A 24,892-nucleotide genomic window follows, 5' to 3' on the forward strand; every position below is an offset into this window, starting at 1 on the left:
CAATAGCTACCATGTATTAATTGTCTGTGCTCAATGGTGGAGTAAACACCTTATCTCCATTTTTACAAATGAAACAGAGGCTCAGTGAAATTGAAAGACTTTCTCATGGTGACGGAGTAAGTGGAGACAAATGGAATCTTTCCTTGCCCTTCTTCAAGGGCCTGGCCTGGGTGGATTTAAGGCAAAGGACAGCCCTTCTCTCACAAGGTTACAAGCTAGATGGCAACATATCAGACAAGGAACTGTTTTCTCCTCTCACCCCTATCTACTCCTAACTGGGTAGTATACTGACCTTGTGGGCCATACTGACCCCCCTGGGGACCATAGCTCCCCATGGAGTTCTGCTGGTAGGAGCCCATGCCTGTGTGTATCTGTCCTCCGGAAGGCTGACGCGGAGATAAGGCTGAGCCGGGCTGGGGGGAACTGTACTGGGGCATCTGGGGGTTCCTCTGCATATAACCTATTTGTGGGTAGTATCCATATAGTTATTAGCTTTATACAATGCGAACAAATGCTCTCCCTCCTTATCCTGGGACTTTACCATCTACATTTTCTTTAGCAGCTACTTGCATGGAGTCTCTATCTGATTTTCTATATAGTGGTGTGTCATTTTAGGCACCTTCAGAGTGACATAAGCCATTAACCAGGGCATGCCAACTGTTTCTGCTAAATGGAGGTTTGAAAAGACAAAAAGGAATGACAAAAACCAAAATGAATGACTTAATGAGTAAAGACCAAATGTTGAGTCTTCAGCAACTGCCGACCACATGAGGCAAAATGTAAGAGGGCAACCATCAAAACAGAGATAAGTACTGAGAAATGGAGACACTAACATGGCCAAGCCCACTCTAACTTCACAATTTGCTGCTGGGTCTCAGCACAAAGAAGTAGTAAGTGTTTGAGATTATATATCTGCTAATTACCCTGATCTGATCACTATACGTTATATCTATTGAAACATCACTATGTTCCCCATAAATAAGTACAATTATCATGTCAACTTTTAAAGAATATAAAAACAATTTGCTGCAGGGATTGTCCTAAGCTTCATGGTCAAACAGCTCTCTAAAAGCTACTGCACAGGGCACTCAAATGTCTGTCCTAGCTCCCTGCCCCTCCCCAACATCCAGGCTCTCACCTCGATCTTGGGCAATGCTTGATTGGTTCATGGAAGGATGCATGATGCTGTCCGACTGGCCACTGGGTGGCCGAGGTGGCATCTGGTTGCCTGCTCCAGACAAAGAACAACATAAGAATATCATGGCTAAGCCTGGGAATTCTAGCTAGGTAGTCAATTCAGAGCTAGAAATGGCTCATGGAGAGGCCAAGTACCTCCCAGTATCACACACACAGAGATCCAGCCAACAGGTTCCAATCTCCCTTCTCCAAATGCTAAGGGGGAAACTATGCAAGCATGAGCCAGAGATGCTTTCTCTGCCAGGGGAAGACTAGGACTCCTTAATATTACTGGGGGCAGTCACCTTTCCCTCTCCCTAAAGCCCAGCACTTGAGGGTACCTGGCACTGCAGCAGGCGAGAGTGGTCCTGAGCGAGACTGAGCAACACTGGCGGGAGAGCCAACAGGGGACGGGGAGGGGCCTCGGATGCCAGGCAGGTGAGGGGAAGTATGAGGAGAAAAAGGAGACTGAGCTGGATTACTCTGCTCTCCTTGGCTGCTGGAAATCCCTGATGTGCTCACTCCAGGACTCAGAGCTCCTTCTGTCCCCATGGGGAGGTCATCTATTGAACCAGATAGATCCTAGAACATATACATAAGAACATGGATTAGTAATATTAGGCAGAAAGATTCTACTATCAATAATCCTACTACTTGCTTAGCATTTTCCTTAAATAATCAAGAGCAAATACATCACACACGTTCTTTACTCATGATATTATTTTTATTTAAAAAAAAAAAAAAAACAATTTTTTTTTTTTTTTTTTTTTTTTGAGACAGAGTTTCGCTCTTGTTGCCCAGGCTGGAGTGCAATGGTGTGTCTCAGCTCATCGCAACCTCCGCCTCCCAGGTCCAAGTGATTTTCCTGCCTCAGCCTCCTGAGTGGCTGGGATTACAGGCATGTGCCACCATGCCCGGCTAAATTTTTTGTATTTTTAGTAGAGACGGGTTTTCTCCATGTTGGTCAGACTGGTCTCGAACTCCCGACCGCAGGAGGCCCTCCTTGGCCTCCCAAAGTGCTGAGATTATAGGCGTGAGCCACCGCACCCGGCCCTAGTCATAATACTATAATTTACATATGGCAAACTCTGTTAAGGACCAGGTGGAATATATATTAGACCTTGGTGGGCCATAAAGCCTCCTTCAAAACTATTCAACTCTAACACTATAGTGCAATAGTAGTGAGACAATATACAAACAATGGTGTGACTGAGTTTTGCTGATTCCTTTTCTATCCTTCTATCCCCTCAGAAGCAGATCTAGCACTTTCATCTTCTTTCCCAGTCCTAACTTCTATCGTCATAAGAAAGCAACTACTTCAGTGAGGCTTTAGTTCTTTTCCAATAGCAGAACTTTACAAAATGCTGCCAGGATGGTACCAAGAGCTACAAGAGAATGTTAACAAGTTTGGGAAACATTTATAGATCCCCTCTACTTCTATTATATATTAGAATGACGATGATTATTATAGATTATCATAGCCTCCATTTGCCAAGGACTCACTCCAAGTCACCATACTTTACAACATAAGGGGTAGGAGGTAAGAAAGAGATACATTGGATGAGAAAGGCAATTTCTTAACCGCCAAGAAGGTCTGGGACTATACTCCTAACACCTGGTCTATAACAGTAATCAACAAATGTTTGCCAATTGAACAAATTCTGTTTTTTCCCAGCTTTTATGTTTTTCAGTGAGAACTTGGTATTTATTTGTAGGCTTTGCTTGTCTTGAATTAATCAATAAAGAGTTCACTCTAGGTCAACAAACTCCAGTATTAGCAAACAGGAGCTCAATATGAAAAATATTCACCCCAGAAAATATACCCTAACTCCATCCCCTGCCCCATGTTCATTCTCTAGCTAGCAACATTACTTCAGGCTTGGAACTAACTGTAATTGAAGAAAGGATGAAAACCCTGATACTTAAATGGTAAACAAAAGAGTTCTCTTAAACACACTGGGTCACATGCAGTGGCTCCTTTTGGGAGGCTGAGGCAGGCAGATCACTTGAGCCCAGGAGTTCGAGACCAGCCTGGGCAACACGGCAAAACCCTGTCTCTGCTAAAAACACCCCAAAAAATAAGCCAGGTGTCGTGGTGTGCAGCTGTAGTCCCAGCTACTTGGGAGGCTGAGGTGAGATAATCTCTTAAGCCAGTGAGGAGGAGGCTATAGGGAGCCAAGATTGTACCACTGCACTCCAGCATAGGTAACAGAGCAAAACACCGTCTCGAAGACAAACAAACAAAAACAAAACTGAAAACACCACACATCTCGAGGAGGAGGAGATCCAAGTTGGTTTGAGTCTATTCCTGCTCCAATAAACGAGCTCACCCTGGAAAGATCGGCTGAAAGTGACTTTGACACTAAGATCTGACAGTTAACACTGGAGGTCAGAGGGTACCTTTTAGGCTCTCCTTCAAGTATCCAAGCTGGGTGGACCTTCCACAAACCACTTGGTACCTCACTAGGCTGGGAGCATTTCTGCTGAGCTCTTGGAGACAAAGTTTGCTCTGAAGGCAGGTAGATAGGTATGCATTTGTGCCTGTGTCCAGCTTTCCATGTTAGTTGAGAAGTCAGAAAATGCTACCTTTCTTTTTTGTTAAGAAGTAGGCCAGGCATGCCACAGCATACTTTAAAAATGCAATGAGAATTAGTTCCACCATAGAACGATTTCAAGAGGTCAACCAAGAGGTAACAGCAAAGGACATCTTCCTTTCTTGAAGGACTAAAGTACCTGGAGCTATGAAGAGCCCCACGTTAGTCCCAAGAGAGAGGGACTCCATCCTTGGTTTTTTTTTTTTTTTTTTTTTTTTTTTTTTTTTTTTTGAGACAGGGTCTCACTCTGTTACCCCAGGCTGGAGTACACTGGCACGATGCCAGCTCCCTACAGCCTCAACCTGCCCAGCTCAAGTGATCCTCTTACCTCCACCTCCCGAGTAGCTGGGACTACAGGCATGCGCCACCACATATGGCTCTGTGTGTGTGTGTATAGGTATGCGCCACCGTGTGTGTATGTGTGTGTGTGTGTGTGTGTAGAAGAGATTCTGCCATGTTGCCCAGGGTGGTCCCAAATTCTTGGGCTCAATCCTCCCACGCTGGCCTCCCAAATTGCTGATATGATAGGCATGAGTCACCGTGCCCAGCCCCATCCCTGTTTTGATGCCTAAGTTATACCACAGACATCTAGCCTCTGAACCAAGAACAAACTAAAAGAGGCAACAAGATGACAAGGAGAGCCACTGTAAGTAGAAAGGGCCTCAAAAAGCACTCATTAGGCCCTACAGTCTACAGCAAATCCCACAGCTCAATGCTCTGTTTTAGGGATCAGCAAGTTCCCTCACCTACTCCTTACTACAGTCTCCATTCCTTATCAAACTGCCAGCTTTTGGTAATAAGAACTTTCCTGCTTACAGGAAAAAGAAGTGTATTTCAGAACAGAATAGGAATCAAGGATCCATCCATCAGACGAGAACTTGGTTCCGTTCAAATCGCTTTGAAAAATTAAATGTTGGCCAGGCGCAGTAGCTCATGTCCGTAATCCCAGCACTTTAGGAGGCCGAGGTGGGCGGATCACGAGGTCAGGAATTTGAGACCAGCCTGGCCAACATGGCGAAACCCCATCTCTACTAAAAATACAAAAATTACCCGGGCATTGCCGGGCGCGGTGGCTCAAGCCTGTAATCCCAGCACTTTGGGAGGCCGAGACGGGTGGATCACGAGTTCAGGAGATCGAGACCATCCTGGCTAACACGGTGAAACCCCGTCTCTACTAAAATACAAAAAAAAAAAAATTAGCCGGGCGAGGTGGCGGGCGCCTGTACTCCCAGCTACTCGGGAGGCGGAGGCAGGAGAATGGCGTGAACCCAGGAGGCGGGGCTTGCAGTGAGCTGAGATCCGGCCACTGCACTCCAGCCTGGGCAACAGAGCTAGACTCCGTCTCAAAAAAAAAAAAAAAAAAGGCCGGGCGCGGTGGCTCAAGCCTGTAATCCCAGCACTTTGGGAGGCCGAGGCAGGTGGATCACGAGGTCAGGAGATCGAGACTATCCTGGCTAACATGGTGAAACCCCGTCTCTACTAAAAATACAAAAACCTAGCCGGGCGTGGTGGCGGGCGCCTGTAGTCTCAGCTACTTGGGAGGCTGAGGCGGGAGAATGGCGTGAACCCGGGAGGCGGAGCTTGCAGTGAGCCAAGATCACGCCACTGCACTCCAGCCTGGGAGACACACACACAAAAAAAAACAAAAATTACCCGGGCATGGTGGTGGGCACCTGTAATCCCAGGTACTCAGGAGGCTGAGGCGGGGAGAATTCCTTGAACCCAGGAGGCGGAGGTTACAGTGAGCCAAAATAGCACTACTGCATTCCAGCCTAGGAGACAGACTGAGACTCCGTCTCAAAAAAAAAAAAAAAGTTTTGATCATTTTTGTCTTTAGTTATACAAGTAAAACATGAACAGTCTCATGAAAAACACATTTCAGATATTACAGGTGAAGCCAAAGTCCCCTACACCAAAGTTCCCCAAGCTGTCTTTCTGTTGCCCTCAATAGAGAAACCACTGTTCAATTTGGTGTGCATCTTTGTGCGTTTTTTTTTTTGTTAATTTATTTTTATTTTTTATTTTTAGAGAAAGGGTCTCGGTCTGTCACCTAGGCTGGAGTGCAGTGGCATGATCTCAGCTCACTGCAACCTCCACCTCCCAGATTCAAGCGATTCTCCTGCCTCAGCCTCCTGAGTAGCTGGGATTAGAAAAATTGTTTTGTTTTGATCATTTTTGTCTCTAGTTATACAAGTAAAACATAAACATTCTCATGATAAAAACATTTCAGATATTATAGGTGAAGCCAAAGTCCCCCATGGCTGTCTTTCTGTTGCTCTCAATAGAGAAACCACTGTTCAATTTGGTGTGTATCTTCGTGGATTTTTTTTTTTTTTTTTTAAAGAGACAGGGTCTAGGTCTGTCACCCAGGCTGGAGGGCAGTGGTAAGATCTTGGCTCACTGCAACCTCCACTTCCTGGTTCAAGTAATTCTCCTGCCTCAGCCTCCTGAGTAGCTGGGATTACAGGTTAATTTTTGTATTTTTTAGTAGAGACGGGGTTTCACCACGTTGGCCAGGCTGGTCTCGAACTCCTGACCTCCAGTGACCCGCCCACCTTGGCCTTCCAAAGTGCTGGCATTACAGGCATGAGCCACCATGCCTGGCCCCCAGCTAATTTTTAAATTTTTTTGTAGAGATGGGGCCTTGCCATGTTGCCCAGGCTTGTCTTGAACTCCTGGGCTCAAGCGATCTGCCCTTCTCAGCCTCCCAGTGTTCTAGGATTACAGGCATGAGCCACCACCACTGGCCTTGGTGTGTATCTTTGGAAGTGCTAAGAAAAAAAACCAAACAAGAAACAAAACAAAAAACCAAAACCTGGCCGGGTACGGTGGCTCACGCCTGTAATCCCAGCACTTTGGGAGGCTGAGGTGGGCGGATCATGAGGTTAGGAGATGGAGACCATCCTGGCTAACATGGTGAAACCCCGTCTCTACTAAAAAAGACAAAAAATGAGCAGGGCGTGGTGGCGGGCGCCTGTAGTCCCAGCTACTTGGGAGGCTGAGGCAGGAGAATGGCGTGAACCCAGGAGGTGGAGGCTGCAGTGAGCCGAGGAGATCGTGCCACTGCACTCCAGCCTAGGCAACAGAGTGAGACTCCGTCTCAAAAATAAATGAATACATACATACATACATACATACACACACACACATATACATACATACAAACCCACCAACCACTCCTATCAGCTCACGGCAGGAACTGAGGAGGTCCCTTCAGCCACATTTACAATTAAAAAACCAGGCTCGCCATAGATCCACAAGGAGAATGCCCCTGCTCCACCTGAGGGATCCTAGAAGCCTAAAGAAAACCTTTGTAGCTCTTGGGGCTGGGGTCTCAGAACTCTGGAGGCATCTGTGGCTGGCAAAGATGTGGCTTTCCCTTCTTCAGGAGAGCTGTCACTTTTGGTAAAGTGCCCTGAGCTTCTTGGAGAAAAAGTGCTAAATAAACCACTGTCAACAGTAGTCCCACCTGGCTGGGATGCCTGGGCATAGAAAAATACTGGGGAAGGAAGAGCATTAATCTTCTTATCTCTCTGATTTGGTTGGCTTGGGGCCAACCTCTCAAAGTGTCATTTTCATTAGATGGCAACTGGTCAGCATGGGATAGTTGGTTTCAAATAATTTTAGGAGCCAAAATGTTAGCACAGAAAGGGGAAAATCATTTACGATTAACAGCTACCATTTAAGCATCTACTACATGCCAGACACTTTGCAAAATTACCCAATTTTCTACAATTTTTGGTTACAGATACTATTACCATTACCATTTTGGTTTTGGTTTGGGTTTTTTTGAGTCAGGGTCTGCCTGTTACCCAGGCTGGAGTACAGTGGCACAATCCTGGCTCACTGCAACCTGTCTCCTAGGTTCAAGCCATCCTCCCACCTCAGCCTCCCGAATAGCTGCGACTACAGACACCTGGTTAGTTTTTTTTGTATTTTTGTAGTGATGGAGTTTCACCATGTTTCCCAGGCTGGTCTCAAATTCCTGAGCTCAAGCAATTCTCCCACCTTGGCCTCCCAAAGTGCTGGGATCACAGGCGTGAGCCACTGTACCCAGTCACATTATCAATTTGAAGATGAGGAAGTTGATGCCGAAAAAGATTGGGCTACATGCTCAGGTCATCTGGCAAGTGGTGGAAGCCAGATTTTAAACCCAGGCCTGTTGAACCCCATAGGCCATGCTGGCTTTCTCTCTCCATTATGTTGTGACACTATATGAACTGAGGAGAAAGGTCACGCCTCTAAGGAGACCAAGGCCCAGCTTTTGGTATTTATCAGTTGTGACCTTGGGCAAACTGGCAAGAAGCCAGGCTTCGGTTTTCTCACATATACAATCAGAGAGGGCTGGATAAATCTAAGTCTGTGACGCCTCTGGCACATATGCATGAAACCCCCCTAGCACCATATGGTCAGGGTTAAACGACCAGCAGTAATATTCTGGAATGAGAGATATAACAACATACCAGCAATATAAGTTCTAAGACATACCCACCAGTTCCAGTGGCTAGGCATAGTAAATATTTTTATTGGGAAATGGGAGGGAGTAGTAAGGGCAGAAGTCTCCAAAAGATGTCCTGCCCCTCTATCTACATGAACAGATATTGCTCTGAACTCCACATCCTTTTATTACACAGGACACACCTCTGCTTTCTACTCCACAAAAAGCCAGTTTTTCAGGTCTTTTGTTCCACAAAAAGCCAGACTCTGTTAAGCCAGACCTCAATGTTCATAACAGTTCAGTTTTCTATAACACATTTATCATTAATAAAAAGTTCAATCGGGCTGGGTGCGGTGGCTCACACCTGTAATCCCAGCACTTTGGGAGGCCGAGGTGGGCGGATCACAAGGTCAGGAGATCGAGACCATCCTGGATAACACGGTGAAACCCCATCTCTACTAAAAAATACAAAAAATCAGCTGGGCGTGGTGGCGTGTGCCTGTAGTCCCAACTACTTGGCAGGCTGAGGCGGGAGAATGGCATGAACCCAGGAGATGGAGATTGCAGTGAGCCAAGATCGCGCCACCACACTCCAGCCTGGGTGACACAGCGAGACTCTGTCTCAAAAAAAAAAAAAAAAAAAAAAAAAGGCCCCTATTCTCCCTGGTGGGGGATGCCCTTGGCATCTCAGGACTCTCAGGTTCTCAATTATCCCAAAAGAGCCCACCTAACAAGCATCTTCTGGAAAGACTGTTAAAAGAACTGTAGCAATGCCCCTTTAATGGGAAGATTTCTTTTCCAGGGTTTGTTCTCCTCCAACTATAATCCTGCTGAGAGATGGGAGGTGAGGATCAGCCCACTCAGTGCCCTACCAGTTCCAAGGAAGCAGCAGGGCCAGGAGAATTTCCTCACGTGTTTCCAATGTGTTTTGTGCATTTTATTGCTCATCTACCATGCAGATCAAAAGCGCTGGAGCAGATCCAACTATTTCACACAGAATCTCACACTCCAGGCTGGCTACAGCCCTGAAAGCCTTCATTTCTTCACTTGAAATACTGCCCAATGTTATTTTGGGATGTGACCTGATAGAGGAAGCCCACAGGGACTCCATGACGATAACTGTTCCAGCTGTGATTGGTTGCCCAGCCCTAGTGAGCGCCAGCATGAGTCTGTCAGGCTCTGCTGACAAACAGAACTCAGCAGCTAACACCTTCTCTTCACACCACAACAAAACCATGCCTGAAATCACACAGTCCATACCTTATTTTGTGGGGTAGGGGCAGTGGGGGTGCTGGTCCTCTCACAGGAAAAACTGCAAGTTCTAAGATGAATTGGCTGCCCGCTGAAGAATATTTTTAAGCAGGAAGATACCAGATCAGGGTTAGAGGAGGGAAGTTTAAATTATCTCCCAATAGAGCCACATGAGGATGACATAAATTCATTTTGCCGAGCAGGTGAAATGGCAACAGGTACCAAGTATAAAGAATAGGCTCATGACAATGCTCAGATTTAGGGTTTTCCCATAAATCTGGCTAAATCCTTGGGGAATCCCAGATAGAGTTCTTGTATCCATTTAGTTGGGAAAAGCTTTTGCTGAGTTGTGCTGATACAGGCAGGTAAACTACCCATCATGAGAACCAGGTAAATCCTACACATAAGCTTGTAGTAAGTGTGTGCCCTGGGAACCTTGCAACTCAGCCATCCCCATTTAAATGATAATACTTGAATGAAAAAATTCCATAATGACCAAATCTACACTAGTAATTTGTCAGTCTCCTATCCCCGCCCCACCCCTAGGCTGCTCTCATGCTGAAGAATGGGAGGAAATCCTGAAGAACACAGAAGAGACTGGGAAACATAACCCATGAAGAAAAGGAAAAGGTAGGAGAGGAGGCAACAGCCTTAAACTCTAAGGAAGAAAAACTGAGACAAAATTAATTACTTAAGGCAAATAAGTTTTTGGGAGACTTGGCTTTTCCTAAAACCTTCCTCAAGCAACAATTTATTGAGGGTAGCAGAGAAGAAGAGGCTACCTCTACTGAACACTTGTACAATAAAGTTTCAGTTATAAGTTCTCTTTTTTTCTCCTTAGTCTTCGCTATAAATGTAAGAAAGATAAATTTGACCCACCCCAGACTGGTAGGGACTCCAAGAGTTACAGAATTGCTGTGACATTATTCCATGGTTTCAATCCAACAGATTAACTGCCACCTATGCCTAGAGAGCAGGCTTGCTGGTGTTAACTGAAATGCCAAGAAAGAATCAACACACAGAATAGGCTGCCTTTCACACCCGGTGATAATTCCAGGTCAGGAGTTAAGCAGGTAAGGAAGGGGAAGAAAAGATGCAGAGGTTGACAATACCCTTTTAGTGTAAGACCAAGCCCTATGACCTACATGGACTACCTCCATGGTTTGGAACAGCAGAAACTACTCCAGGAAAGGCTCAGAAAAATCTGTTTCCTACTTGCCCCCGTCAAGTTTCCAAAAACTTGGTTTGTATCTTAGAAACCATCACATAGGATGAGATCCCCCACCAAACTCCCTCTTCTCTTTTTCTACAACAGGCTATTGTTCTGAAGATAATGATTCAGTCTTCCTGGTACCTTTTGGCCACCTGATGGGGAAGGCATAGAAGAGAAGGGTTAGACTCTTCTTGTCTCCAGAATGCTTTTCAGGGGCCCAACTCCAAGAGGAAACCCCCTATATACACATCAGAATTCATAAAGAAAGCTCTGGAGACCAAATCTCCAAATACAAAGGATGTTGGAAAAAGTTAATAAAGTTTCTTTATATCTTCCTTTTGAAAGGAAGCAGAATTGACACAAATATGTGACTATCACATATTCAACCCTAAGGTGAGTGGCTTTCATTTAATTTTCACAATCATCTTCTGATATAGGTATTACTCCCATTTTAACAAAGAAGCAAGTTCAGAAGTGACTTGCCCAAGGACAGACAACTATTAAATAAACCTGAGGTTCAAATCCATTACTTTACACTCTTTCCATAAGGTATTAATAGAAGCCTGACATGATCAAAAGCTGGGTTCCATGCTCCAAGAGAGGTAAGGCCAACAGCCTATATCACCAGACATGCTGAGTGATTAGCTACTTGACTCAACTGGCTAACCTCATGAGGCTCACTTAACTACTTTATTGAAGGAAAGACTGATACTAGATAAATCAAACTCTACAAAATCTATGATGCTATGTGTTCCCCTCTTTCCTTTTTTCTTTTTTTTTCAGACAGAGTTTCGCCCTGTCCTCCAGGCTGGAGTGCAGTGGCGCAATCTCAGCTCACCGCAACCTCCGCTTCCCAGGTTCTAGCGATTCTCCTGCCTCAGCCTCCTGAGTAGCTGGGATTACAGACCCTTGCCACCAAGCCCGGCTAATATCTGTTTTTTTTTGTTTTTTTTGTTTTTTTTTTTTTTGAGACGGAGTCTTGCTCTGTCGCCCAGGCTGGAGTGCAGTGGCCGGATCTCAGCTCACTGCAAGCTCCGCCTCCCGGGTTCACGCCATTCTCCTGCCTCAGCCTCCCGAGTAGCTGGGACTACAGGCACCCGCCACCTCGCCCGGCTAATTTTTTGTGTTTTTAGTAGAGACGGGGTTTCACCGTGTTGGCCAGGATGGTCGCGATCTCCTGACCTCGTGATCCGCCCGTCTCGGCCTCCCAAAGTGCTGGGATTACAGGCGTGAGCCACCGTGCCCGGCAATTTCTGTATTTTTAGTAGAGATGGGGTTTCACCATGTTGGTCAGGTTGGTCTCGAACTCCCGACCTCAGGTGATCCACCTGCCTCGGCCTCCCAAAGTGCTGGAATTACAGGTGTGAGCCACGGTGCCCAACCCCCCTCTTTTCTAATTACTCCTGCTATAACTTTCAGTGTTTATTTCAAATCAGCACTTTCACCGATAACCTTCGACTTAAACCTACTTTTTCTATGCTAAATTAAAGGGTATAGTACTTCTTCTCACCCCTGGGTTTTCTGTAGGGTACTTAAATGTATAAGAGGACAGAGGGCTGTAGGGAGGGTGACTTTTAATGTAGGGAAACAAGCAGAAGTCCCATTAAGGTAGAAGTCCCATGAAAGTAGGAGCCTGGTCTCTGCTGGGTATTCAAACTGAATGTGTTCGAATCCTTTTATCAATCACAAGGGCGTGGCTCACAGATTTAAAAAAAAAAAAAAATCAAGGTATTCCTGGCCTCTAGATGGCCTCCTCAAATCCTCACACTTTCCTCCTCACCCAGCACGGTAGCCACCCTTCCGAACTGCAGGATGTTTGGGTTTTGTTTAGGTACCCCACTCCCCAAGCTACAAGATGGGAAGGCTCCTTTCTAGAGGCTTTAAAAGCCAAGCAAGCTTCAACCCTCTGGCCACAGAGGTGCTCCAACAATAGGGCAAATGAACTCTCCTTTCACACACATCAGGCTGGCTGATTTCCCAACTACCAGAGTAGAGTTGGGTGGGAAGATAAATTGCTTGAAGATGCTTTATAGGTACAACAACTACAGGCTAAAATTGTTTTTTTTTTTTTTTTTTTAGCCTTGGGAACTTCCAAGATGAAAACAGTTTTGTGGAGGCAGTGAGGAATCAGAAGCCTCCACGCTCCAAGAAGAGATCTGCTAGCCATTCTATTAAACCATCTACTTTGACCCAAGTCAGAGGGCTAGTTCCCTACTCTCACCCTATAGGTAGGGCCCAGAGTTCCTGAGGCTCCTCTAGATGCAGTTACAGGACTGATGGCACTGTGCTCTATCTCCACTAGCCTGTGGGACCAGAGCAAGATCAGGCTATTTAGTGACCAGAAAGATGCCAGACACACAAACGACAAGATGCTTGATAAATGTCGCTCAATGAATTATCTACTCAAAAGCATCCTCTTTAGACACAATCTCTATTAGTCCTCTTTCTTTCCCTTAATCTCTATTCCCCCATCCTAAACCCCTATACCTGAATTCTAAACCTCCACAAGAGACAGGCTCTTGGGTGCTGGTATCAAGAGAACCCGATTCTCCTGTTTAAAACTCAGAAGTACAACCCCAAATGGGTCTTGACAACTTGGTAAGAGCTGTTGCTAGAACTGCAGCAGTGCAGAAAAGGAGTGTCTGGAAAGGAGGCTGTCAGAGGCAGGGCTCTGTGTCACTGGAGAAATTTCAATCTAACTGTGATAATACGAGAACGTGCTGTTCTAACCCACCTCTGCAAAATCTCTTGAGGCAGGTCTGACCCTTTGGGTGGAGGCTGAGGGCACTGCTGAGGTAAAAAGGTGGGGAGAAGAAAGACTGCTGGGCTGCTTGCATTCCTGTGGTGGGAGCCCCTGCAAACAGCGGCTGGGTCACTGCAGCAGCCATTGATTTTCCAGGGGTCGATATTCTACTCCCACAGATATGCTCAGCTGGAGGTTTAATCACATCGAGTGCTTCTGCTCAACATTTCCCCCATTGTTCCCCCCACCCCCCTGCAACAAACCAATAAAACAAACACCAAACACAATGAGAACTGGCAAAGGATAGATGAGAAGGTGCTCCTCACAGCTGTCCCCCACCCCCGGAGAAACTCTAGGCACCAGCTCAAAGGGAGTAAATGCAAGAGAGAGCCAACGCTACAAGGGGCAGTCCACAAGACACTGCAGGGACAGACCCACAGGCCCCAGAAAAAAATTTTTTTTTTTTTGAGACAAGAGTCTTGCTCTGTCACCCAGGCTGGAGTGCAGTGGTGTGATCTTGGCTCACTGCAAGCTCTGCCTCCCGGGTTCATGCCATTCTCCTCCCTCAGCCTCCCAAGTAGCTGGGACCACAGGCGCCCACCACCATGTCTGGCTAATTTTTTGTTTTTTTTAGTAGAGACGGAGTTTCACCATGTTAGCCAGGATGGTCTCGATCTCCTGACCTCGTGATCTGCCTGCCTCAGCCTCCCAAAGTGCTGGGATTACAGGCATGAGCCACCACGACCGGCTGAGAATTTTTTTTTTTTCTTTTTCTGAGACGGAGTCTCACTCTGGAGTCACCCAGGCTGGAGTGCAGTGGCCAGATCTCAGCTCACTGCAAGCTCTGCCTCCCGGGTTTACGCCATTCTCCTGCCTCAGCCTCCCGAGTAGCTAGGACTACAGGTGCCCACCACCTTGCCCAGCTAGTTTTTTATATTTTTTTTAGCAGAGACGGGGTTTCACCGTGTTAGCCAGGATGGTCTCGATCTCCTGACCTCGTGATCCACCCGTCTTGGCCTCCCAAAGTGCTGGGATTACAGGCTTGAGCCACCGCGCCCGGCCGGCTGAGAATTTTTTAATTCATTGCCTAACACCCTCATATAGACCCATCTAAAAACTGGGAGATTTTACATAAAAATCCAGGCATCTAACTTCTTCCAAAAGAAAAAAAAAAAAAAAAAAAGATAATGATGATGATTCTGGAACTCCCATAAGCCACGAACTGGTTGAAACCCTGCTTTTCAGTTTGTCACAGTCTCATCAGGCCTGTATAATACCATGTTATCTGCCTGACCAGTCACCCTGCCCCCAAAAGGCTTCTCACTGTCTTACCCAGTTAGTAACCACTTTTTGGCCAAAAATGTATGAAATGTTTTGAGAGTCACTAGTTAATAGACTCAAATCTGGAAAAAAAAAAAAAAAAGAATCTGGGTCAGAGCTGGGCCTGAGTTAGAGCAGCCAAGAGCAGTGCATATTTATGGAATAGGGCTGTTCTAATCCCAGCAGGAAAGAAGAGCACTGTAAAGCTAGAGAAGGCAAAGAAGTTAGGAACCCCCTACTTTCTCAAAGCCAAGCATTCCCTGTTAGGAAGGTTAACCAAATGGAGTTTGTTCTATTATGAAGATCATCAGCTATAATCTTAGAACTTGAGTAAAGAGGGCAGGAAAGGGGAGTGAAAGGAAAGGAACACAGAAAGCAAGCAGAGTTCTGGGTATGAGAAGTGTAACAAGGAGGGGATGTTGCCTTAGGCTTCCACATCATCTGGCTCTCCTCTCTACAGCAAGCCTGGTTGCCCCTCAGAATTATAGCAACCAGAAAGCAAGCAAGGACAACCAGGGAAGGCAAAGTTGGCACTGTGCTGAACACGGCTTAGAACTAGGGGGCTGGATGGCCTCCTTGGTTTTGTAAACTCTTAAATTTATACTTGTCAGTGATCTTCCCTACCTTAGCCTACTGGTCTATATACAAAATCCAAATATTTAGGGAGAGAAGGTGGAATAAACAGATTTGAGAGTGAGAAATGGATAGAATCTTAAACCAGAATACAACCTCAAAGGACTTTGAAAAGAACAACTCTGAACACAGGGGAGCTATAATCAAGTTCCAGAAGATAACAGGGGATAAAAATCCAAATATTCTTGATAATGGTTCCTATGAACATTGACCTATTTTGTTTGTTTTTCAGACATGGTCTTGCTCATAGACCCAGACTGGAGTGCAGTCGTGCAAGCATAGCTCACTGCAGCCTCAAACTCCTGGGCTCAAGCAATCCTCCTGCCTTAGCCTCCCACATTGCTGGGATTACAGGTGTAAGCCACCACACCTGGCCACTGATCCCTTGTAGTTTAAATTTGTTTTCTCTTACCTTTCCCAAAATGTCAGGAAAAATTACTTTCACCCATCCCCATCTCAGTAAACAATATTCAATATTCTTCCCATATCAAAGCTGGCCTTAAGGGACAGGTTCACTGACTCTCAAGATTAAGCCTCCAACCCCTAGTTCGCACCTTCAACAAGGCATGGATTCTTAGCTTCTTTGGGAAAGGTCAAATCGGAAGGAAGCTAGCAGCTTGGAGGTGAGTACTGCCTCAAGGCAATCAGATTATGTCACAATACCAAACAATTCTATGCTGGTAACAGGCAGGGAAGATGAAACAATTTCAGGCCGTAGAGTAGGGGTTTCAGGAGACCAAGCACTGGTCCCCAGAGGGATGGCAACAGAATACATACCGATGTCATCACAGCTTTCTAGTACGTCTTAGACACAAGAGAAAAAAAGAATACGGCTAATTCTACACTTGACTTACCAGGTATAGTGTTTTTTTGTTTGTTTGTTTGTTTGTTTTTTGAGACGGAGTCTTGCTCTGTCACCCGCTGGAGTGCAGTGGCTCGATCTCGGCTTACTGCAACCTCCGCCTCCCGGGTTCAAGCAATTCCCCTGCTTCAGCCTCCCTAGTAGTTGCTAGTAGCTGGGACTACAGGCGTGTACCACCACACCCAGGTTTTTTTTTTTTGAAACGGAGTTTTGTTCTGTAGTCGAGGCTGTGTAAGTGCAGTGGTGCAATCTCGGCTCACTGCAACCTCCACCTCCTGGGTTCAAGCAATTCTCCCTGCCTCAGCTTCCCAAGTAGCTGGGATTACAGGTGCCTGCCACCACGCCCAGCTCATTTTTGTATTATTTAGTAGAGACAGGGTTTTACCATATTGGCCAGGCTGGTCTTGAACTCCCAACCTCAGGATATTCGCCCGCCTTGGCCTCCCAAAGTGCTGGGATTACAGGTGTGAGCCACCGCGTCTATCCCACACCCAGCTAATTTTTTGCATTTTACTAGAGACAGGGTTTCACCATGTTGTCCAAGGATGGTCTCGATCTCCTCACCTCATAATCTGCCCGCCTCAGCCTCCCAAAGTGCTGGGATTACAGGCGTGAGCCAGTGCACCTGGCCAGGTATGTTAACATAGCTCCACACCTACAGGTCCTCCCCTCTGGGCCAAATTTCAAGAAACAGATTCTCACCTTGGCTTAAAGGACCCTACTGGTTTCTACAAAGATAATATTTCTAGGTGGACTTGGCTCATTTCCTGTTTGAAAGGCCCAAGTCCGCCCAAGGACAGACATGAAACAGCTGGGCAACCAAACATCTGGGAGCTGGTTTTCTCATTTTGGTTGATCTTTTTGGACAGAAAAGCACCAACAGCAAAAGAAAATGCTAGGGGGAATGGGTGAAGATGAGCCACTGTCACTACGACAACTAGTTCATCCATGATGACTAAGGAATATCAGGACATTCTAGTTTCTGAGAATTCTTCCTTTCAGAATAAATGCTTCTTACATTCTTCTGGAGAACAGAACTAAATCCAAAAGCTGTAATAGCATTAACTTTGCCTAGAAATCTAGAAATCTCAACATCATATCTGTTCATAACTCCTTCCCTTTCTCCAAAGAGAATATGGAAGGCAAAGTCCATTTTCTGAATATGGCATTTTTCCTCTTCTTTTTTATTTTTTTGAGATGGAATTTCGCTCGTTGACCAGACTGGAGTGCAGTGGCGCGATCTCGGCTCACCGCAACCTCCGCCTCCCAGGTTCAAGTGATTCTCCTGCCTCAGCCTCCCAAGTAGCTGGGATTATAAGCACACACCACCACGCCCGGCTAAATTTGTATTTTTAGTAGAGACGGCGTTTCTTAATGTTGGTCAGGCTGATCTCGAACTCCCGACCTCAGGTGATCTCACCACCTCAGCCTCCCAAAGTGCTGGGATTACGGGAGTAAGCCACTGTGCCCGCGGCCTTCCTTTTCTTAAAGGATCTTTTTGCTGATCTTGTATAGGAGTTGGTCCTAACAGTAAAAGCAACAGTAGAACCAGTGGACTAGAAGTCAAAGAATCCAATGTTCTCGTTTACTGAATGACCTTGGACAAGTGTCTTTCCCTTTCTGGGCCTTAGGTTCCTCATGTAAAGTGGAGGTGGGAGGGGAGACAGGAATGGGGGTGTCAATATTGTAAATATTCTGTCGTGCTGGTTCACGCTGCCTCCATTCTATTCTTTCTCTAATTGTAAAGGTTAAAAAACTTAAAAATGAAATTTCCAAGAATCCCTTGGTTTTGCATACAATTCAGCTTCTGGTAATGAGAAGCTGACTCATGAGATTAGATCAAAGCAAGCAGAGACCATATTTCTGTCTCCTTCACTTGTTTCTGCAGGAGCATTTTGGTTCCATCCTCCACTTAACTGGGTGCTGGTTCTGGCAGCAGCAGCTACTGCTTCTTGATTCCAGCTTACTGATCCTGGATCACAGGTTTAGGGATATGATTCAAGAGCAATCAATCCAATAGTAGCTCCGAGGTCAAAGTTCCCCTGGTAGGTCAAATCTAGGTTAAATCTGGGTCCAGTTTCTTGGAGGCCAAGCCTAGAGCAAGCTCCCTCACTCTTTCCAGTTGTAAGCTCAAATTCCCTATATTAAATCTCTATTAAACATAGCTAGACCTAGGGTCTAGTACAGAAATCCTCTGACTCAGTATTATCAAATGATCCCAAAAGAGAAGCTGTAAAGGAAGAGAGAAAAGATTTATTCACAAAGCGTATTTTTTGGAGGAAATGGGCAAGAGCGGGGAGCTTGAGGACTTTAAATACATTTGTCCAGGACAACCTCCTTCACTTCTTCCCTTTTTACAACCTCACTGTACTTTCTCTCTCTCACCTTAAGCTCTGAGGGGGTGGGTGGGGGGTTTGAATTGCTCACACAGGATGGAGGGTTGAGTCAGCACACGCTTTCTTTTCCATCCCCATGTTTTCTGCAGCCTGTTATTCTGCTGAGGATGGCATAATCTGTCCAACTCAATAATTATCACCTGGGCTTCAGGGACGCTTGGGCCAGAGAGAATACCAAGTGTCTTCCTCAGTAGTAGGAAATACGTTTATAAGCTCCAGGTACAAAAGAATCAGGACATACCAGTCCCGATAGCCCTGTATACTAATAAGTGAGGACAAGTTTGGCCCAACTTAGCTTCCTACAGCAGGGCTGAGGACAAACTGAAAAACAAGGTAAAATTCAAATGGTGTGCTTAATGAGGGAGGAGGTACTTCCACCCAGTCCTCTGTAGGACTAAGTGACTCAAGAGCCATCATACTAGAGGTAAGGCTCAGTTGCTTTTCAAAGATTGAGGCTGTTCCGAAGGAAACAAAAGGTTCCAGCAAGAGGAATCTGTGTGAGACACACAGGCAGGAAGCAGAGCTGAGCCACCAGCGACTAGAATAGAAACAGGAAATGGGCCCAGGAACAAGCATACAGTAATCTGCTGCAAGCAGCAAAGGCTCAAGCAGGCAGCAGGCAGTATCGAGGCTGGAGCAGTGTGACTAAGATAGAGAAGCGGATTGGCCAGTCCAGCCCAGAGAACCAGCGTTCTAGAGAAGGGATGGCTACATGCACAGGGTACATGCTGCTCTTAGCAGTCTGGGCAGATATGACAGAGGGGGTGGGGATTTCCTTTTCGAGACTCTGAGAGAGCACCTGGGCTATAATTCAAGAGGAGCAGGCACAGATAGATAGATGGTCAGCTATAAAGAAAACAGGTCACCAACCTCAGAAAGACCCTGCTTCTCTGGTTACCAAAATTGCTAGTGACATTTCTGTTATCCCTTTGAAAATAAACCATCAAAAACCTAGGTAAGGACTGTGGGCCCTCTCTCCTTCTATCATGGAATGAACAAAAGGGAACAGAAACTGTGTAAGATTAAAATCCTTCAGACATTCTAATTTTCTTTTCTTTCTTTTTTTTTTTTTTTGAGATGGAGCACTGCAACCTCTGCCTCGGGTTCAAGCGATTCTCTTGCCTCAGCCTCCCGAGTAGCTGGGACTACAGGCCCCCGCCACCACACCTGGCTATTTTCGTATTTTTAGTAGAGACAGGGTTTCGCCATGTTGGCCAGATTGGTCTTGAACTCTTGACCTCATGATCCACCCGCCTCAGCATCCCAAAGTGCTGGGATTACAGGCGTGAGCCACTGTGCCCAGCCAAACGTTCTAATTTTTAAAGCATTTATTGAGAAGATTTGTCACTCCTCTCAATAAACCTAAACAACAAAACGTTAGCTCCCAAAGCTCAGCTAGGTAGCGAGAATCTGGGGGGTATTCAACAAAGATTTACGAATATCTGCCTGTGCTGGGCACATGACAGATGTCAGATACAGTTCAAGCAGAGGTACTAGCACAAGGCTATGCCAACATGAAAATGGGGAAGAAGTCCCAGAGGGGTATTTCAGCTAGGTTTTGAAGCCAAAGTAGAGGTTTGCTGAGCATGACAGAAAGAGAGAGAAACAGATGTATATCCTAATCAAGAGGACCAGGAATTGTGAGGAGCTTAAGGTACAAATGAGTGGCTAGAGAGGAAGTTGCAGAGGTATGCTGGGGGCTGTGGATGGCTCCACTACGGGTTCTGAACTGGGTAAGCCACCGGGAGCCAGGGTCCCCAAAACATGCACGAAACAACTGGTGGTGGTCTCCCACACTGACAAAGTCTCACTCTGTCACATAGGCTGCAGTGCAGTGGCGCGACCTTGGCTCACTGCAACCTCCGCCTCCCAGGTTCAAGCGATTCTCCTGCCTCAGCCTCCTGAGTAGCTAGAATCACAGGTGTGTGCCACCATGTCTGGCTAAATTTTTGTATTTTTAGTAGCCTCATGATCCACCCGCCTCAGCCTCCTAAAGTGCTGGGATTACAGGTGTGAGCCACCGTGTCTGGCCTACCAGCTTGATACTTCATTTGAAAATTTTATTCTCAGCTGTCAGGGTCTCTGTGCTTCTAAACCATTCGACATATGAATCACTTAGAGATCTTATTAACAGAGTTAGATCCAATAAATCTGGGATAGGGCCTGAAAATCTATATTTCTAGCAAGCTTCCAGGTGATGCTGGTGCTTCTAGACAATGGACCACACTGAGTCACAAGGATCTAACTGACTAAAGTTAGCACTGACCAGGACAGTATATTCTAAGAAGACAGAGACAGAACAAGGCTTGCTCTCATCCAACACAGGAACCAAACTCTAGTCAACGGTTCACTGTTTGAGGTGATTCCCTAGTTGGCTAGTTCCTCCAAGCAGGTCCTATATGTCTGGCTATCTTTCCTACCACCCACCCTTTCCACAACTCATCTGTGCCTCCATCATAGGGATGTCTGGGAAAACAGAAGTAAAATGGAAATCCATTGACATTCCTTCTTTTAGTTCAAGTCTAGTAAATGCTAAATGGCAAAGAGCTGAGTCTTTTGCCTAAAAATGAAGAGAGGATCAGATTGTCCATGTCTTTCCTCTACTGGGTGGGATGCTGGAGGAAATATTTCACCTGAAATATCAGAGCTAGATTCAAATCTTGATTCTGACCCTTGGTTTTTCATATGTAAAACAGGAGTGGGTATTCTGTACATTCTAATTCCTATCTTTTCAGAACAACTGATGTTGACTGTAGCTCCTTGCCTAGCCTTAATCCTGCCCTCTAAAATTTGGATTCTACAGGGACAGCATAGCTCCCTCCCATTTCCTCTTTCTAGACCAAGATCTCAGCGTCTGAGAGCATTACAGAAGTAAAAACATGAATGGTAATAGCTAAGATGTTAAGTGAAATCTAAAGAATGGCTCAGAAACTCAAGGGATAATTTTTTTTTTTTTTTTTTTTTTTTTGAGACGGAGTCTCGCTCTGTAGCCCAGGCTGGAGTGCAGTGGCCGGATCTCAGCTCACTGCAAGCTCCGCCTCCCGGGTTCACGCCATTCTCCGGCCTCAGCCTCCCGAGTAGCTGGGACTACAGGCGCCCGCCACCTCGCCCGGCTAGTTTTTTGTATTTCTTAGTAGAGACGGGGTTTCACCGTGTTAGCCAGGATGGTCTCGATCTCCTGACCTCGTGATCCGCCCGTCTCGGCCTCCCAAAGTGCTGGGATTACAGGCTTGAGCCACCGCGCCCGGCCGGGATAATTTGATAGACATTACAAATCCTAATTCTATTCTCCACCTCCCTCCCGATATCAATAACATCCAGTCCTACCTAACCTGAGGAAATGAGTATGACCCAAATCTTCAACAACAGGCTTTAAGATAACCTTTTTTTCAGCCAAGGGTATAGTGTCCCTTAGAAATTAATCCAGTGGATGCCTTTGATTCCTTTTTCTCACAATTCCAGAAAGACGTGCCTGTTTATACCCTCCTAATATTCTGCTAGCACCTTCACCTTTCCCTCTTCCATCTGCCTTATACATATGCAGGTCTTTGGGATGAAGCGGAGGAACTGGACTGATTCAGCCAGACTCTCCTTTTTCTCAGTGCCTTTCAAGAGTGCTCTTTCCCTTTCCCTTGTTCATTTCCTTTTCTCAAGCCCTCAGAAATCAGGCCTTTTCCTTATCTAAAAAGGATCCCAATAAAATGCTTTATGACAAATCCAACTGCCTATTTTCTTTGAAATACAAATTTGACATCTTCCCTCCTCCCTTGGCTTCCAGAAATATTACACAATCCTGGTCCTTCTCCGATCTCTCCAACTCTCTGTTGGCTGCTTCTACCTGATGGCCTCTGGCATGGTCCAGAGCTCCATCTGGCTTCTATCTCTAAACTCCACAGTTTGGGAGGCCTGTTTCATTCCATGGTTTAACTATTAACTACCACAGTTAACTCTCAAACTCGTATCCAGACTCAGGTCTTACCTAAGTTTCAGTCTCCTATCTCCAACTAGAAACTGGACATTTGTTTTCAGAAATCTTACGATATTCCACAAAATAAATATGGAATTTAACTTCTCAAAAATGAGACTCTCCCTGCCCACCAGTCAATCAAAATCTTTAAATATTCCACCCCGCAGAACCCACTTATTCTCAGTCCTATATTCTTTCCTGCATGTTCCACATGTGGGAGCAGGTGGCTCTGCAAATGAGACAGAAGGAGCAGAACGCCATACCTCTTGCCAGAAGTAGTTCTACGGTTTAACTTATTCCACTGCTTTAAGACTCTCCCCTTTTCAAAGCATACTACAAACTAATGGATCATTTTGGTAAAATACTAGTTTTATCACATGATTGCACCAGTTACCTATCTGTAAGCCCAGAGATCAGATCTAAATGGCTGAAGCTCAGCAGGATCCCTGTGATCTAGCTTTCCTTCCTGTTACTTCCCACCCCAGGAAGCTGACCAGCCCCCAAGTATCTATACTTCACCTCATCCCCATTCCTGCATGGCCTTTGCTCAAGCTGGACTTTTCTTCCTTTTGTAACCACTTAAATACATCCACATCTAGCTCATACTGACTGAACTTCAACATGACTTTTTTCTTCAACTACTGAGACATAAATGGATCAGTGACTTTGCCGAACTCTGACAGCACTCATTATAACACAGGCACATGGTCTTCTGTTTTATGTCTATTTTACTAATGAAACACAGGAGGATCCTTCAGGATAGCAACCGTATCATATTCAGAATCATGGACCCAAGAGTTCGAATGACCTCAGAAGTCAGGCAAGTTCAACCCTTGTCAAATGTCTACTTGTTTTCTACATAACACCCACAGCAAAAAGTGTGCCTGGTTTTACTCCAGGGACAGGAAACTTACCTACATCCCTCCTCATCCTCCAGATCCCAAAGGAACTTACTTGTATGTCACACTTGGACTTAAATCTACAGACAACAGGTAGCCAGGTTTTAAAACATTAATGTAACTTGGCCAGGTTTGTTTGTTTGTTTGTTTAAAGATGATCACTCTGGTGATTATGTTGAGGACAGACTTGGAAGGAAAAGGGGAAGAAAAGAAACAGAACAGTCAGAAGTTTGTGGCAAGACACCAGGTGAGAGATAACAGGGACCCGAAAAAACAAAAGGCAGTAGAGAGAGGGGAAACCAGACTCAAAAGCAAAAACCATTTCTGTGGTAGACTAAGATTTGGTGACCAACTAAGTTTGGCCCCACTAAAGGAAGGGATCCAGTGATGAGCACCATAGAGCAGTGGAGCTCCCAGCGTGGTACTGGCAGGGCAACGGTTCCGCTACCCAGGAATAAACTGCACTGAGGCCACAGCTACAGGAGATCTAGTTTCTTTCAAGTTTCTTCTTTCTACCATTCTTAACCCACAGTGTGCCTTCCAAATCATCAAGAGTCAAACTATAGTGTAAATCACCACTATTATTCTAGTTACCGCTATGGCTTCCTAGTCTAGTACTTTTTTTTCCTTCCCTTTTCAGAAGGTTACTACCTACCTCGGTCTCATTCCAACTGTGGTCTTCTGAACTGGCAGCATCTGTACCACTTCAGAGCTTGTTAGAAATGCAAATTCTTAGGTCCCAGCCCACACCCACTGAATCAGAATTTCTCAGGTAGCAGCAGTAATTCAGGTGATTCTTAACACATGCTAAAGTTTGTGAAGCACTAGCTAACCTCTTCAGATCACAGCTTTCAATCCCGTATCCATTTTCCATTACTCTATCCTAGGTATACTTTCAAGACCAAAATGTAAATTCACAAATGTGTCTCAGTAAGGAAAGTTACAGAAGCTGGGTGCAGTGGCTGACGCCTATAATCCCAGCACTTCGGGAGGCTGAGGTGGGTGGATCACTTGAGGTCAGGAGTTTGAAACCAGCCTGGCCAACATGGTAAAACCCTATCTCTACTAAAAATACAAAAATTAGCCAGGAGTGGTGGCGCACACCTGTAATCCCAGCTACTCAAGAGGCTGAGGTAGGAGAATTGCTGGAACCCAGGAGGCGGAGGTTGCAGTGAGCCAAGATCGTGCCACTGCACTCCAACCTAGGTGACAAAGCAAGACTCTGTCTCCAAAAAAAAAAAAAAAAAAAAAAAAAAGGCAAGCATTCATTATTCTAGGGAAACGGCATACACTTGGAAGAATCATTTAAATAGAAGCTTTAAGATAAAACTCCATATGGTCTCAAAAATGACTATTATCAAAAGTTAGATACCAATTTCCAGATGAGTCCCTTAAAGATT

At 45.5% G+C, this 24,892-nt stretch overlaps 1 protein-coding gene across 4 annotated transcripts in view; it reads right to left on the reverse strand.

The window, feature by feature from the left end:
• ARID1A (AT-rich interaction domain 1A) overlaps positions 1-24,892 on the reverse strand; it is an 86,239-nt gene that overhangs the window by 19,182 nt on the left and 42,165 nt on the right. For all 4 annotated transcript variants that reach the window (XR_012423958.1, XM_045377147.2, XM_005544322.5 and 1 more), the window contains exons 5-7: positions 1,518-1,758; positions 1,139-1,228; positions 293-460 (exon numbers count right to left, since the gene is read on the reverse strand). Coding sequence is in view for 3 of the 4 variants with exons in the window: in XM_045377147.2 (XP_045233082.2) it covers positions 293-460; positions 1,139-1,228; positions 1,518-1,758 (499 nt within the window). In the remaining variant the exon portion in view is untranslated. The remainder of the gene's footprint in view (positions 1-292; positions 461-1,138; positions 1,229-1,517; positions 1,759-24,892) is intronic.

Source organism: Macaca fascicularis, chromosome 1 (assembly GCF_037993035.2).
Source record: "Macaca fascicularis isolate 582-1 chromosome 1, T2T-MFA8v1.1".
NCBI classification, from domain to species: Eukaryota; Metazoa; Chordata; class Mammalia; order Primates; family Cercopithecidae; genus Macaca; species Macaca fascicularis.